The following is a 17,172-nucleotide window of genomic DNA, read 5'->3' as shown; positions in this document are numbered from 1 at the left end:
TCGCGATTAGATTGTCGCGGTCACTGAACACAATCCGCCGACCGACCAACCGAGAGCGGCCAGCTGGAGAGCAAATTAATTAGATGGCATTCAGCTAGTCTGAAAACGCAACCGGCCCCGGAATTAACTATTAGCAGACAGCCGGCTCTCTTCCTGCCGCTCTAATAGCGCTCAACTCTTCTTTGTTGTTGCCCCTCTCTAAATTGTCGCATCGCCAGCCTGACGGCAGGCTTCACTTCAACTCGCTGATTATGTCGTTTTAAATGCAGATGGAAATGCACTGATGGGACAGACAAGCCATCAGCTCGCTTCAATAAAAGCTAATGAACCTTAAACTATGGGAATATACTATAAACTGTGAATGTCAAAAACATTTTGTTACACAACAATTAATAATGCAGTAAATATACTTACATAGAAATATAAAAGTGCTGCACGCGCATATTGAAAACATGTATGAGCGAAAGACATGGACTACTCGATGGTTTTAGCTCAATTTAATTAGGAAATTCACACAAGTTCATGTATCTACAAAACCATTTTCCTGTCACATTTTTCAATTTTGCTTATTTTACTTTTGGATATTTGGAGAGCAAATTATCTCATTTTTTCGTAGCATCATTCTAAAGATAATATGTGCATTGGATTCCTTTCGAAAAGTCCCATTAAATAAACAAATTTAAGATTAAAAGTCAAGATTAAAAGTCGTGACTTTTAAAACAGTAACCATTTCTTTTTAAATCAGAGAAGCCCCTAAAAGGTAGTTCCCAGACTATCTGTGAGCAGTATTTGGGAGTATTCACCCAATACGACAAAGACATGGCAAAATCATGAGCTTAAAATGTCATCTTTATCAAAGAGTAAAAATTCTGTTCGTCAAATCGCGGAATTGCAAGAAGGAGCTGCAATTCAATCAATAAAATTAAATGATCTTCCACCAATACTACCATTAGAAAACTGTGGGTGTATGTAAAATTAAAAAATATAATATCTTAAATTATTGATGCATGTGAAGTGCAAGCCTTTAAGGTTAAAATTCCTGCATTGGTGCAATTTTCTTCTGACTCTGATATGCTTAAATTTACGACCAAACTCAGAGGAAAGCAAAGCAAGCTCTTTTATAACTTTCTCAGAATCCCTCGTCAGAGCATAAATCAATATGCTGGCAAATTCATATATATTTTCCAATACACTCGCGAACCGGACAAAAGAATCGCAAGCAAACAAAGGGAATAAATTCCGCTTGCTCCTTTTTTTACCAGCGAGAGAGGCAGCAAAAAAGCTATCATTATCCTGCAATCCGTGCTTTGTTCGTCGCCCACTTTTTTGTTCCTCTCATGTATTGGACATTATTTCTGCGCGCGTTCAGCATGTAAGAAGAGCGGCGGAGGCAGAAGAAGTTGCAAGGCAATCAGAGTGCGCAGCTAACGACATTTTCAAGATTGGCTACTTTTTGCGTCGCTCGTGGTAGATGACAACCGGGCAAACTCCCACTTGCGTACCGAGTATGGGGAAAACGCGCCAGATATTGCAGTGGGTGGCCGAACAATGGATTTTTCGTGGGAGGAAAAAAATTATTAGCCAGAGAGACAGGGACTGAATAAAGGTTTATTGTAGTGCTTGTCTATGACCCTCGATTCTTTTTTTAACTGACATAATGTGGGAGTAAGGAATCTGATAAAAAAATATTTGCAGTTTGTGCGACTTTTGAAAAAGTTCCAGTTGCTTTAAAAAATTATTAATACCCTTATATTTAAATTTAGTTTCCTATCGAGTAATATCAAATTTAATATACCACTCGAATGGGAATGAATGAGAAGATAATTTTTTGTGAATTTCTCTTCTGCTTCTGACACGTACGTTCTTCATTTATCAAGCTCTTTTTCATGTAGGAATATTGCCAAAAGTCAAGAGCCATTCGTACAATCAATGAGCCGGAAGCACATTAAAGGGTTAAAGGTTCATATTTTTGCTCGAAAAAGAACCTAACAGATTTCCAGAAAAAAAAAGTTCCATTTCATCCTGATCTCAATGTCCCACTCTCCTTCCTTTGCAAAGTCGAACCAATTAAAAAGTTGCAGTCTCAGAATTACATCGGCAGAGTCGGAGTCATTAATATTGAAAGCGAAAAAAGGTGGCATTTGCCTGGTGCCGCTGAATTATTTACACGATCATAAACGGTGGAGCAAAGTTGGTGGTGCGTGGCAAAGGAGCCGAAAAAAGTTGCGTGCGCATTAATTCGCGCGAGTCGGAAGAAAGAAGGAAGAAGCAGTAGCATTCATCAAGGCGCACTATCAGCGGCAACAGAGCCGCTTTTTGCCGCCTGTCTTGCTGCAAGCCGCAGCCTGCCTGCTCGATGCCGCGCGCCCAACAAGTTTAATAGCTTTTGTCGCAAAACAAGCCAAACAAAAAGTTGAGGCGAATAAATCAAGAAGCGTCGGGGATAACGTTAAACACCTTTGCGCCGAATTTTCCCTTCCTCTTTCATTTGTTTCGATTCCTTCCTTTCCTCGTTCTCAAAATAGAGCCAATAATAAAACACAAACGAAAGTTGCCGGTTTGTTTTCCTGCTTGGCAGCGACAGAAATATTTCCCTTTTGCAAAATACAAAAATTGGTTTACCGGCCTCTATGTGCACAAATCAATAGTCTGGTGTGTGTCTCTCCGCTCGAAAAAGCAGTTTACGTTCTCAAGGGTATTCGCTCATAGCTGCTGCTTTATGATCTTGGAAGCCCTTTTTATATACACTGCACAAGCCCGACCGAGAGATTGAACCGTTCGCAGAAGCAGATATTGAAAACTTGTCGTCCGCCCAGCTCGTCTTACGCGGTTGCACCAAATCTGCTTTTATCGCGTGCAATATTAAAATAGAGTTTCCATTTAGAGCGGGATTTCTGATTGTAAAAATAAAAAATGGAAAGAGTTTTTCCTACAGAAATTGAATCGATACAACATACGAAACGAGATGAACATTAAAAAGAAGAAATGCCATGAAAAATGGAGAATTTGAAATTGGAAGACCATGTTAGGTAGAGATGCGATGCTTCTTGCTGGACTGGGAGAACTAAAAGAACGTGATGTGATTTGCTCTAATATTCATAAATCTGTACCAAAAATGTGGTGAGACAATCATTTTTCAAACATTGCAGTAACTGGGATTTCTACCCTTCTTAATACGTTTAGCACCGAACCACCGAACATAAATATAAATAGCACTTAATTCGATACCGAGCAGTCCAATTGATGTTTTTTCTCACAATTAGTCATTCCATAACTTAAAATAAGACTATAGATCCATTTAATTTAAGCTACTTAGTAATTGTAGTTGAGTTTAATACAAGTTCAAATGATTTTGCATATTGGATGATTATACCTTATTTTATTTTAATGTAACTGATTTTATTCATTTACTAAGCAAGTATACAAAATATGAATGTTAAACTAATGAGGCAAATTGGCCCTCTTGAAACAGAATACAATTAATTTATTTAAAATCTATTCAATCTGTAAATGTAGCAAATCAATTAAAATCTTGCTAAACATTTCAGTCCATTTAAATGAATCCCTCAAATTTTCAAATTCAATTTTCTTTTATTCATTAAGTTGGAATAATAACAATGACTTTTGAAAAGTTGTCAAGATCAATTTTAAAATACGAACAGTTTTGATAAGACTAGGAAAAATTGATAAATTAAAAAAAATAATCATTTTGCACTAATTGGCTTAGCACATACACTTCTAAAGATCTATCTAGGAATATTGTTAGGTGCGTACATACTATGGCATATTAAGTGACAAGCTCTAAGATAGAACGTGAATCTATGCACAGGATATTTTTGGGTACTTTTTTAATGTCAAACTAGGCGCACAATATTGTGGAAAACAATAGATATGAGGCATGCCCAAATCATGAAATTTAATGGACCATATAAGGTGGGATTAAAACAGAAAAATTTGATTAATTTTGAATTATCACTGATGTTGAAAAATAAAAAGGACTGCAGGTACACTAGTTAGTGTTAAATGCGTATGATGAGTACTAACAACAAAGGGCAATCCCCAGAGTATGGAGAGTGCAGGTGGATTTACGTAATGAAAGCTAATGGGAGCACATTTCGCGCAACTGCAGCTGGTCGAGCGAGGCAATTTGTTTGCCGAAATCGAGTAAAAAATCGGTCCGGATGATGGATTAGCGTCGCAAATGAAAACAAATGAAGGGGCGACGACGGACGCTCGCTCGCTTTGGCTAATTGCCATTTCGGTTAATTAATTTCCATTCCACCCCGTCTCAGAGCAATGAGTCCTTTCTGTTTTGGCGGGAAAGGCAGCCGAGCGTCCCGGAATTGCCTTTTTCCCGCCGACTGAGCCAGAGACTTTGTTTTCCGCGCGTTAATTCGCTCGCTCGCGAGATTCGCTCTGTGTATAATTAATTCCGCGCCGAAATCGATTACACTCGAGCGATTCCGGCTTTCCCGCCCGTTTCACTTGCCGTAAATTTGTGTGCACTGCATAATTTGCTCATAATTGGCTACGGATGCGTGCAGAGAGATGTGACGAATGACAAAATTCGAAGAAACGTCAAGCATCGTGAAATTCCTCTTGAATGAATTGAATCGCTGATTATTGAATTGGCTCTCATAATGACTCTGCGTTGCGCGAGATTAATACCAACGATACCAACTATTAAAATTAAATCCTGTGTATTGCATTTTCGCAGTACTAAAAGGAAATTAAAAATACACGAAGCGAAATATTAGAAATTTAATTATTCATAGTGCGTTAAATTTATTTTAATTCTTTCTCACATGCCATAACGGATACTGGATAAAATACAATAGTTGGTATGCAAATAATTCTTCCACAAAACATTGTCTCTATTGAAATAAATATTTTCTCATAAACAGTGATCAAGCTGCACTTAATATAATTATAAAAAATACCGCTTATTTAAGCAGAATTTAAAATAACTAGCAAACCAGCATTCTCATGAGTTTTAAAGCAATGAGAGATATTTTATCATTTCGGGGATCTAATGCTGGCTTCCCAGTGTCAGAGATGGCAAAAGGTAAGGTAAGTGGTTAGTTAAAGTGACGCGAAATGCTCAAATAGCTCAACGGGCTGGGAGGCGCATCGGCACCGACTCGCCACTTGCTGGTTTGCGCACCTTTCCAGCGGCTTTAGGGACAAATGTCTGGTGTTTTAATAAAAGACCTCGGTGCGGGAAGGCGAAAAGATGGCCATATTGGGCCCAAGCTCCTCTGCGGCCACTCGGACCACTTGTTCCATGTTATCCGCTCGGCGGTGTTATTAGGACCTGGGACCCGGTGAGCTCAGAACCCTCGAGAAGTTCTGACAGTGAGCACAAGTTAAAAAAAAAATGGGAAAGCTGAAAAGTATTGGCTTTGCTCGGCAGTGGCAATATCGGCGTTATTGCTTGCTCGAATCGCGAAATAGCCGTGATAGAAGGCTAGGAGCTGGAGACATGAGAAATTTGATTGTTCCCTGTCTCTATAGCGCGTGCGGTGCTCGGTCGGTTAGGCCTTCACATAAAAAACCATTATGCTAAGCAGGCCAAAGGGGCGGCCTTTATTTTTCACACTGCAGCATGCACACACGCGCCTGCGATATAAATAATAAATCATAACACCACTTGTGGGGCGAATTTTCTGCGACGTAATTTATCGCACCCCTGTTGCAAATTCGTATCCCAAAGTTCATTTTTCCCTCCTTCCAGCACACTTATTTATGGGCCGAAATGGCACCGACACTATGCGTCTCCAGCAACAATGTGTCACTGCTCCACGCACTCGACCGAATTGCGCAAAATTTGTTTTTGATCTCAGCTGAAAAGTAATCTCCTTAATAGATTTATGAAGATTTATCACCAGCAGTGGCACTGCTATCCTCAGGGCCCAAAAATATTACAAAAGTTAGTAGGAAATTCTATGAAGAACACAGTTTTTAATTAGACGGCATTTTCAATTATATCTAGGGCTGATAGTGAGCAGCTCTGTCAGGAATCTCATTTTCATCTCCCGTTCAAATTATTTTTTTAACTTCTTGGAAAAGCAAATGAACGCTATGGGCTAAAAGGCTGAACAAAGGCCCCTTAATCAGGCACTCACGGCCGCAGGGAAAATTATATGCGCGCTGGAGGAAAAATCAGCGAGGGCTGCTGCCATGTGCAAATTTATCCTCGTCGGCTGTTGTGTACGCTTGCCTTAGTGAATAATCGTATCACTTGTGCGTCGCTTCACAAAACAATCAGCAGCTAATAGCGAGCACGCGACGCCCCACTGGAGCGCGAAAAGGGAGCAAATAAGAAAACGGCGGCCGCTGCTGCAGTGTGTCGAACAGCAATTTTTTAAGCGCAGCATCTAGTCACGAGTAGAAGGAAAGACTGAGGGTGCATTTTTCTCAATTATTTCCCTTTAAATAGAGCCTAAAAATAAACTCGAGCCACATCACAGTTTGGTTTATTATAGGGATAAATTTCATTTCCAGGAGCAAAGTTTATTCAGTTCATTGATCCTGATTCGAATCCTTCGCATAAGTCAAGAACATGTACATAGTGAAACAAATGCTTCAACGTTTGAATGATGCAACTCTTGAGAAAGTTTTTGGTAGCTATGCTGGGCATGTGTGAGGAGCCGAGGTCGGAATTCTCAGATGACCCTTCCACTTTATTAAATCAGATTTGGTAGAGATAGAAAGCAGCCGGCGGGAAATTATTTCGTCAGCAAATAAGAAGTTTGCTCTCAGATGGGCGAGGGTTCGAGTCGAAAATACTCCTTAGGCCCTTTTTGAGAATATGTGTGCGAACACGTCGTCGAGTGTGAGTCAAAGAGATGTTTGGCTCTCAAAATTAATTAGACGCGCGCTCCTCTCATTACAAGCACAATATATATCTATCTAATCTCGTAGATTGAAGTCCTGCTGGGACAGTGTTGCGTCGCCCTTAGAAGGGCGAAACTAATTGCAAATTTAGCTGAATTATTAGCCTTTTCGTGCTGAGATTTATCGAGCGAGGAATTTTTCATTAAAAATCAAAATGCAAGATTTGACATTCCTTCCATAATATTCCATTGGGTTTGTCATGAGAATATGGTAATACCCTGATATCTATGTCAGGGTATTATCAATATCCGAACAGGTTTAAATTCGATCGAATTCAATTAATCACGCATGTTATTTTTCTCTTGTTTATCTAAATTAAAAAGAACTAGTATATCAAACCACATGCAATGGGGTGTATCTGCTTTATTAATATAAAAAGTCGCTATTTAACTCTCGGTAAAAGTAATAATAATCTTTTTCTGTGCTTTTGTCTTATATGAGGTGGTGGGACGATGAAGTCAGTTTGTGTTTTTTTAGAGAAATGCAAGAAAAAACACGAGGGCTCTCATTTTAATTTAGAAACAATATTTATTTCCTAGGTTTGCTGATTAGGCTTGGAATTAGTCGAAAAGGCAATTCAAACTAGTGCTCCAATAAGCTATTGATCTCATTGCAAAAAAATTTCACTTCCTGACCGACTAATGGAAAATTTTCTTCATTTAATTTTAACATGTTTTCCATTGAAATCTGTATTGAACTTTCAAACGTAAATATTGCGTTGTGAAGAAAATACTTGTGTTAAATTTCCATATTTATCAAGCAAAAGAGCTGCGGCAAAAATGAGCGAAGGGTGGAAATTTAACGTCGCTATTGTTGGTTCAGGTCGTGTATTTATGAAACTTGATGTCATGCATGTTTCAAAATATAGCTTCAAACGAATGAGTTTTTTTGTGAAGTGTTTTGTTCACAGAAATTTACTTTGGTGGATGGAAGCCCAATTAATTTTAATGTTAAATACGACTCTTTGACAGGTATTTCGCTTATTTTTTTCATCGTGCATGACAAGTGTTGAACTGCTTCACATAAAAACATGTACACCTGCTTTCAAAATTATATAACACGAGAAACTAATTACATTTTATTCCAAAATATAATGAACAAAAATAATGTTTCTTTTTTAATTTTTGAATTATATGCCAAAAGGCGAACTTCAAAAAGAGCTGATTTTAAAACACATTTGTGAATAAATGCAGCTGCTAATAGTAAATTATATTGAACAGGCACTTGATATCAATGTTTCAGTTCTCCGTAATACGATCGCGCGGAAACATCAAACATGTTCTTAATGCAAGTACCTTGGTTTGTGTGCTCAGATAACCGTCTCTTATCAATGCAGAGTTCTGGAATGTGAAAACCACAGCAAAGCTTTGCAACGCGATCAATGCTTTTGTATGCCAGAATGGAGTATACGAGTAGGGTTATAGATGAACAGTTCCCTATATGCGGATATTACACGATTCTCAGCAGTGATTCGTACAACAGGGAGAAAGCGCGTATTGCGAGACTCATAAATTTGGAGTTTGGAGCACCGAAATATAATAGTATAAGTTCATAAACACCAATACTGCTGAATTGTTATGCATGGCCATCCTCTATTAATCACAATATTCTCTAAAGTTTAAATTTTTCTTAAAAAATGGTAATTAAAATTAGTATTTGTAAGAGGTGTATCGAATTTTAGACTCAAAATATAGCCTAGAGTCATTTTATCCATCACATTGTGACATTGCATTGTCTATTATTTGAATTAATGGTAAATCGGCAAAAACCTAATTTTAAACCATCTGGCTTATGAAAATTGGCAGCATACGGAAAATGGGGGGGTGAATTTAGTATTAATTCATATAAACAATTCGTTATCACAATATAATGGCTGCCATATGACTTTGGAGTCGCAGGAGCATTTCTGTTGGTGTCATCTGATGCACAGGTTCGACGAAAAACTCTCCTGGCAGGCGAATACCTTCTCCGTAAACCATCTGGGCAGCTGAATAACCAAGGTCTTCTTTCAATGCTGACGTCAACCAAAAGCAGCATTTCCTAGTGCTAGGTTCTCACAATGAAACAGGCTTTCGTTTAACTGCTGCCAACAATGATTTTTTACGGACTTATGGCTTTATTAACCTTACTCTCATATTGAAATTAATTAAGTATCTAGTGAAATAAACGAAAATCCAGAAGAAATCTAAGCAAAATTTAACCTGAGAATATTTGCGACCGCTTTCTGGTTCGTCCCAGCAATGTGTGTTTACAGAAAGTACTTTGGTTTGACGAGCAGTGTTTTGTGTTTGTTGCGCTCCGAACGGCAACCCAGCCGTAAAAGCAGCAGTTCTGTTCCCGGCGATGTGCTGACTCGGCGCTGTTGCTCTGTGTACCTGGCGTCAGTTGCGAACGGCCAGTTAGGGTAATAGCAAGTTAGATCTGTGAGAGCCATTTGTTTGCTCCGCGGCGCACACCATCCACGTATGACCTCAATTGGATCAATATCTATCGCCGGTGCTGCACACAGGGGCCAATGAGACCGAAACGGTTGAGAGTGCAGGTGCGTCTCGCTTGAGTGAGAAATCGTTCCAATCAACAAAGTTCTACTCCTTGAGGGCGCCAATGCACAATACTCTTGTTTGTCTTGAGGCTGAGGAGCATCAGACTTGATGAACAGAAATCAGTTTAGAAACATGTTTTTAGAGCAGTCTATATTGAATAGCAATTAAACGTTGGTACAAGAGATAAGCAGAAAGATATGCCAACATTTAGCACACTTTTTGAAAAAGTAAAATCGAGGCAAACATTGCAGAATTACCAAAATTCATCGTATTTTCACCATGGAATAACGTTGCTGCTAAAGATTAATGGGTAAAAAAATACAATTGTCCTTTTAGAGGCATGTTTTAGTTTAAGATTTGTATCAAAAGTGATCTCAGATTGGGCGGAAATTCCCTCAAGAGAAATAGCCTGCATAAATCCTTTTGGCAAACTGGCGAGAGTAGGATGTAAGGATATGCGTGGTCATTCAAGTTTAGCATTAAAAGTTTCAAATCCACAGCAGAAAGCTTTTAAAGCCCTTTGAAATTTCCCAAAGAAAAGTTTCTTTCCCCACTTTATTTTTGAATTCCGCCCGGGGGACGGGATGCTATTTCTGCGGCAGTAGAGCATATTTAAAATTTACGAATCCTTTTACATCACGGCCAAACTTCTTTAGCAGAATTTACAAGCGTCCCGAGAGGCGGTGGCGAATTGATTCTCCTTGATGGTTTGCATTCGCACGCAGTTTTCCTGCCGAGTGTGCTTTGATTGCACATTCCGGCTCCCTCAAGTGCTGTTATTTCACTTTCCCCGTTCGCCACCGCCGGCCGCCGTGATCTCTCCCGCCTACGAAATGTGTGCGTTGTTCCCGGCGCCTCGGTCCGTGCTCGTGGCACACAAACCAATAGGACCGGTTTTGTTTGCGATTAACGTCCCGAAAACGTGCGAAATGAAAAATTCATCGAGGGTAAAAATCGAGCAGCCCACGCAACACCGGCGGCTAATGGCCAAATTTCCTCTCCTTTTTAGATTTGTAGCGTCACTTAGATATATTAAAGAAAGTCGGCCGCACCGCTGGGACTACAGCAACGCACCCTGAGTTGCATGTGCCTAAGGGTTAAATTGAATTATGCTTGCTAGCGGGAAAAGACATCACCACCCACCTTCCAAAAAAGCAAAAGTGAAAAAGACCTTGGAAAAGCTTTTTTTTTTGCCTCAGAATGAGGGGTGCAGACGGTATCTTCCTGCTTTTCATTTGAATTTTAGCATTCGTGGAAACCCACGCTCACCTGACTGTCGTTAGAGGTCGGGCAGGAACCAATTTTGCTTTTTTATGCAGAAGTCATTATGTCAATATATCTATTCAACTCAGCTTGAAATATTATAAAAAGCATCACTGCAATTAAAGAGCCAAAATGATAGTGTACGCCTTTTTAGGAAGTATAGAAAACACGAAAAAATCAATACGCCGTGTCGGCATATTATGTTCCTTATAAAAAGAATATATATAATGATTTTTTAAAATTTTTAAAGACTCATGGTTCTTTCATTTTATGCGAGAAAAAATAGCATATGTGATTTTGGTATAAATATATTCAAGTTGAAACTCGCTTAATTAATTATTAACTACTGTTAAATTACGTGATTAGCAAATCCTAGATTTCATCGAAAATCTTCATTACTGGTTGTTTTCCATTTTAAAAATGAATTAATTTCAAAGAGCCAAAATGTTAACTTAATGGTCAAACATTTCCGAGCAATGTCCATAGATGGCTGTTGAATGTTGTTCAATATAATCAGACCTGAAGTGGGACGGTCACGTATTTCAGGGCGTTTCCCCTACCCATACTGCCCCACTCAATTGCTTGACGGAAAGCAGATAGCACACATATTCTGTACGACAAAACTAAATTGCTGGAAAATATATATTTCATTTATTTAGCTTCTGTTGAAAATTGAGTGATTGATCAGGTTAGATGACAATTAAAATTTCTCCTTCTGTGGGGGAAGAGTTTCACAATAAATTTTTTTCTAATTTGTTTATATTTGCATAAAAAATAAACAATATTGCATTCATAGTATTTTAAAGATTACACACATTTTGCCTGGTCTCTTCCATAAGAGATCAGGTGCTTTCACATCAAAATTTAAGCTGCGGAGAGGGAGAGCTTTCAATTGGATCATAATAAATTTGTCCTGCTACTTTCTCTAATGGCAACGAAAGGGGTGGAGTATTGTTATTTTCATCTGACGAGCAGCACTTCGCCTTTTTTTCTCGCGTGGGCTTGTAGCTTTATTTTACTCACACACTTGCTATTCTTCTTTCGCAGTCAGGAGGCAAAAGTTGGCGCACACGACAACGCTCTACGGAAACGAGCCGAGGCAAAGAAAAAGAACCGCAAAAGCCACCAGCACCACTTTTGCGTAATTACGGCCCGAAACGGGCACCCTTTGTCGATTTGGGTTCATATTTCAAGTCTCTGTTTTTCATTTGACTAACAAACCAGAGAATAGAGAATGATGTGACTCAAAACACGCGTGTTTATATTTTTATTCTGGCTTGCGGCGTTTGAGCACATTCAGCTCATCCGCTACTCTGACAATAAAAGGATGGAAAGAGTTGAGATAAAAAGCATAAAAAGCTCAATATTATTCAGCCAGTTCATAGCTTTGGCAAAAGTAGAATGTTAGTGCTTTTCTTGATTTTAACACAAAAAATTCAAAGCAGACTGAAAGCCAGCGTTCTAAAAAATGATAAAGAAGCACACCTAATTCAATACTCATAAAAATTCAGGTGAACTAACTTCTCAAAATGTATTTTAAAATATTTTTTATATTTTTTACGATTTTGCGCTAAATAGATTGGGGAAATTTATTTAATCCACGGTCGAAATCTCTTCAGGCAGTGCATTTAACAGATTTGTTCAGATAAATATTCTATATAAAAATATTTTGTTTCCATAATATAACTCTTTTATATATATGCTATTCTGTTTTGAACCTGGTCTAAAAAAATTTAACCGAGAGAACAAATAATTTTCCTCATTCAGGCCAGGTTTAATATGACAGTTTCTCGAGCGGAAGGTTGTAAATGATCACACTGCAGAGAGACTTAGAATTCACCTTCCAAACAAATGGAGACATCCACGTTCTCGCTTGCGGGAACACGAGAGAAACTTAAGACCCGCGAAAATAATTACAATGGTGCGGAGTGTCTCTGCGGTAATTAACGACTGCTGCTGCTGCTGTAAAATGAGATAATTTATACGCATGTGCGTCATAAAGCTGAGGCGGATCAGAATCAGATGTCGGCTCATTAGTTTGGGCCAACGATGCCCATCATCGCGCGAGCAAACACCTCAGCTTTTGTTGACGCAAACTACACCATAAACTGGTCTTCAACGCGTCTTTAATGCTGCCCGTGCGTTGCCTGCGCTTGCTGCTTACTCAACTTTACGGGTATTGTTCAACTCCCTTCAAAAAACGCAAAAACTATTGGTAGCTCATTCTGGGAAGGTGGAATAATTAAGAAAAAAATCAGCACTTCTAAATTAATATATAATATGTATGTGATGTCTGCGTGGCATGTTTCATTCGCTTTACCGACGACCCACTCAATTTATGTCGCACTCAACACAATTTGTCATAAGTATCAGAGCCAACGTATATTTAATTTACTACCTGCACAAAATCAATTAGAAGGGAAATATGTAATGCTCAAATGAAAAGGCAAGAAAAACAGTAAAATTATCTTTAAAAAGTCACAATCTCCAACTCCTTCACTTGTTGTCCCCACCCCACCTATGTTTCGTACAAAACAAAAATCCACCAGGGCTTTTACACACTTCAAGAAATGACACCCACGCTCGCGTTTGCCCTGCTCGCCTTGGTGAGCTCCGTCATTTCTTCTCCGATTGGTGACAGCTAGCGAACTACGCAATATTTTATTTTATTCAAAAACAACCTTGTTTAGACGGTTTTGAGGGACGACCTTACCTAAAACCACTGTCGTCCATCTCTCCAGATGATAAGCGTCAACCTGATGGCAGCTCGATCTCTGGACATTATGCCGTTGTTGCTCCCAAACGAAAATGGCCTCTTGGGGTTGTTCCTTGGCAATATGAAACTGGAAACGATTTCAGTGAGAACTAATATTTCGTACTATATAAAATAATGCAATTTTTAAATCATTATAGCTGATAGTCAGAAGGGAATAATTGTGACAGGTCTGCAACAAATGATGAACGCCACGTGCCTAAAATTCCGGGCAAAAACCGATGCTGACACAGCCTTTGTGACTATCCGAAACAACGACACTGGCTGCTATGGTGGATACGGCTATACCGGCGACAAAGTCGTCGTGAACCTGGCCAGTGATTGCTACGGAGATGTACAAATCTTTTACCCGGTATCAATGCAAGTCTAAATTGCTATTTTTAGACGTCGACCTTGATCCATGAAATGATGCACGTATTGGGCTTCGATCATGAGCAAACTAGGTTTTGCATTTTGGTAACGTTTAGAAACAAAATAACTTGGATAGCAATAATACTCTTTAGATACGACCGAGACATGTACCTAGAGGTCCAATGGGAGAACATCCAAGCTGGTCAGGAGCACAACTTCCAAAAATACCCTCGCACAAAAGCATACCCAAGATACCCTTACGACCTTTCTAGTGTGATGCAGTATTTCCTAACAGCATTTGGAGTTGGCGGCCGACCCACCATGATCTTAACAGTAGTTTCTTCTTTTGTTTCAACTTAAACGTTTTCTATTTAAACTTCATTTCCAGGATTCCTCCATTGACGAAAACAGCGTAGGCAACGCAAATTCAATGTCTAGATCTGACATCCTAAGAATGCGATCAGCCTATAAATGCGACTTCAACGGTGAAAGCGGTGGCATCGGACGGTTGGATTATAAATTTGAAGAGTCCAAATTCGCTAAAAACAATTTTTTCTTTTAACGCTGAAGTTTAAATAATAAAGTCACGAGCAGAAATTTGAATTATGCAGATTGATTCTTTCTTTATATTGCATCATACACTTAGCATAGCCATAAAATAAAAGTATGAGTTTTGCTATGGGGTCATGAAGTTGCCAGTTAAAATTAAATTCAAATACCGAAGTAAATTGCCTCATTACTTTATGGATGTGTGCTGATTTGGGGTAGAGTTGCCCTGTCAGCCCATAATAAACTTAATTTTGAAACTAAATTGCCAATTTTATTTATTTTATGTTTTTTAGAACCTCTCTGAACAGCACTTCTCGTGGGCTATGAGCTCACTTGGGTCCCAGGTCCCAATAACACCGCCGAGCGGATAACATGGGGCCTGAGTGGCCCAAGTAACCACAAAGGAGCTTGGGCCCAATCGAGGCCATCTTTTCGCCTCCCCACACCGAGGTCTTTAATTGAAATGCCAGAAATTTGTCCATAAAGCCGCTGGAAAGGTGCGCAAACCAGCAAGTGGCGAGTCGCAAGTAGTGCCTGTGCACCTCCCAGTCCGTAGAGCTATTTGAGCATTTTGAGTCACTATATACTAACCACTTTTTGCCATCTCTGAAATTGGGCAGCCAGTATTAGATCCCCGAACTGCTCAATATCTCCCATTGCTTTGACACTCCTGAGAATGCCTTAATTATGGGAGCCAATGTGCTGGTAAAATTATAATTACAATAAAGCGTAGAACTTAAAAAACATAAAAAATTACTCCAATCGAGATTCCACATTAATCTAAAAAGGACCCATGAACTGGAAGACAATATCAGACAAGGTCCAGTACATGAATCATGCTGTAAATATATATTTATCACTTTATTTCCCCCACTTCCCGTCAAGAAATCAACAAAACTGGCGAGCAACCTGCGTGCAACGCTATAGTTCTTTTAAACAGAGACTAAAATGATATCGTCCGGTGCAATAGTGCTGCTAGCTCTGGTCAACGTCATTGTTTCAAATCCAATTGGTAAAAATTAATAATATATTTCGATCTTACTAAGGGAAACTTTGTACAGACGATGGTATGGAACTGCGTTCCGGTAGGAAACGACCACTGGCTTCCATAACTCCAAATGACAAGCGTGGTCCCAACGGCGAAAAAATTACAAACCATTACGCTGTGGTATCGCCCAAAAAAAAGTGGCCGGGCGGCGTCGTTCCCTGGCAATACAAAAGCACCGACAGTTTCAGTAATAATTAAATCTTGAGTTCCAATTATAAATTTGTTTTTCAAAAACTGAGTCATCAGCTGATGCACAGAAGAAGAATATCGAGACTGGTTTGGGAGAAATAATGAACGCAACGTGCATAAAATTCCGAGCAAAAACCGATGCTGATGTAGCATATGTCACCATCCAAAATTCTCAGGAGGGCTGCTGGGCTGGATATGGGTATACAGGAAGCAGTGTGACTTTGAATCTTGCCAAAGATTGCTACCCAGACGTGAGTTTTACAGAAATATAATCAAATCTAGAATTAATTGCAACAATTTCAGACGTCGTTTATTATCCACGAGATGATGCATGTCCTGGGATTCGACCACGAACAACAAAGGTACTGCGGAAACATTATTCGCAACTTAAAATTATAAAAAGTGTGGTTTGTATGTTGATTCAGATATGACAGAGATATATATCTTGAAGTTCAATGGGAAAACATTCAGGCTGGCAACGAAAATAACTTTGACAAGTATCCTCGCACTAAGGCGTACCCAAGATACCCTTACGACCTTTTTAGCGTCATGCAATATTATCTCACTGCTTTTGGAAAAGGGGGCCGTCCAACTATGCTTCTAACGGTTAGTTATTTTTCATAATTTTCTCTTTCTACACTGGAATTGAATATGGTATTAATCACAAGTTTCATATGAAACGCAGTTCCAGAACGAAACCATCAACAAGTCTGAAATCGGCAATGCGAAAAAGATGACCAGATCAGACATTTTGAGGATGCGATCTGCATACAAATGTGACTTCAACGGCGAGAGTGGTGGTGTTGGCAGGATGGGCATCGATTTGGAAGAGTCGGCCTTTGCCAAACACAATTTCTTTTGAGCGCATCGTTTGATAAAATTTGTAAGGTTAAAATAGAATTGGCTAGAAAAATTTTGATTTTATTTTCACCCGTGGCCCTCTAATACATATCTGACAATACAAGCAAATTTTCCACTTCCAAAGGAATATTTCTCAATTTGTTTTAATAACATTCTTATAGGCACTATTCCATGAATATCGGCTGGCTGTGAATTTTAAACGTATTTTTTGTGGAAATATCCGATCATTTTTAGACTTTTTCGTGCGAATTATATGGTTCTTAGGCCGAAGATTTAGACTGTTTTTCGAGACATTGCTCTTTTAGCCCAACTATGTCGTACAATATTTGAGTTATATAAAGCAGCATGTATATAAATATTAAGAACAAAACGAGAACAGCTCTACAGGCTCAAAAATTTACACAAAAAATGATTTAACTGAGGAAAAATTTAATTTTTGATTCAAAAACTGATCAATTAAACTTATAGGACTATAAAATTCTGCTAGAAAGAAATCATGAGAAAGATTTCCACACACGCGAAGAAATATATGCACCTATAAGCGCTTCCTTGGCAGATTTAGATGTTTTAGACTGTCTTTCTATTAAGACACATTAATACGATTTTGGAAGGATATGGCAGTTAAAGATGGTTTTACATGGTTACAAGTTTGGTTCAAAGTGGATTTTAATTACTTGATTTGTGGTCATTTGCCGGTC

The 17,172-nt window shown here is 38.9% G+C and overlaps 2 protein-coding genes across 2 annotated transcripts; both read left to right on the top strand.

Annotated features, from left to right (window-relative positions):
- Positions 1 to 13,279: 13,279 nt before the first annotated feature.
- LOC135936181 (zinc metalloproteinase nas-1-like) lies at positions 13,280 to 14,441 on the top strand. The gene is made up of 6 exons (XM_065478906.1): positions 13,280 to 13,337; positions 13,394 to 13,561; positions 13,617 to 13,810; positions 13,861 to 13,919; positions 13,980 to 14,160; positions 14,216 to 14,441. Exons 3-6 carry the CDS (start codon positions 13,658 to 13,660, stop codon positions 14,387 to 14,389), a joined length of 567 nt encoding a protein of 188 aa, XP_065334978.1. The 5' UTR covers positions 13,280 to 13,337; positions 13,394 to 13,561; positions 13,617 to 13,657; the 3' UTR covers positions 14,390 to 14,441.
- Positions 14,442 to 15,313: 872 nt separating this feature from the next.
- LOC135937528 (zinc metalloproteinase nas-1-like) lies at positions 15,314 to 16,475 on the top strand. Its single transcript, XM_065480681.1, has 6 exons — positions 15,314 to 15,388; positions 15,438 to 15,611; positions 15,671 to 15,864; positions 15,917 to 15,975; positions 16,039 to 16,219; positions 16,299 to 16,475. Exons 1-6 carry the CDS (start codon positions 15,325 to 15,327, stop codon positions 16,473 to 16,475), a joined length of 849 nt encoding a protein of 282 aa, XP_065336753.1. The 5' UTR covers positions 15,314 to 15,324.
- The last annotated feature ends 697 nt before the right edge of the window (positions 16,476 to 17,172 follow it).

The sequence above is a fragment of the Cloeon dipterum genome, chromosome 2 (assembly GCF_949628265.1).
Source record: "Cloeon dipterum chromosome 2, ieCloDipt1.1, whole genome shotgun sequence".
Taxonomy (NCBI): domain Eukaryota; kingdom Metazoa; phylum Arthropoda; class Insecta; order Ephemeroptera; family Baetidae; genus Cloeon; species Cloeon dipterum.
The sequence above is the reverse complement of the archived record's forward strand: the minus strand, read 5'-3'. Positions and strand labels throughout refer to the sequence as shown.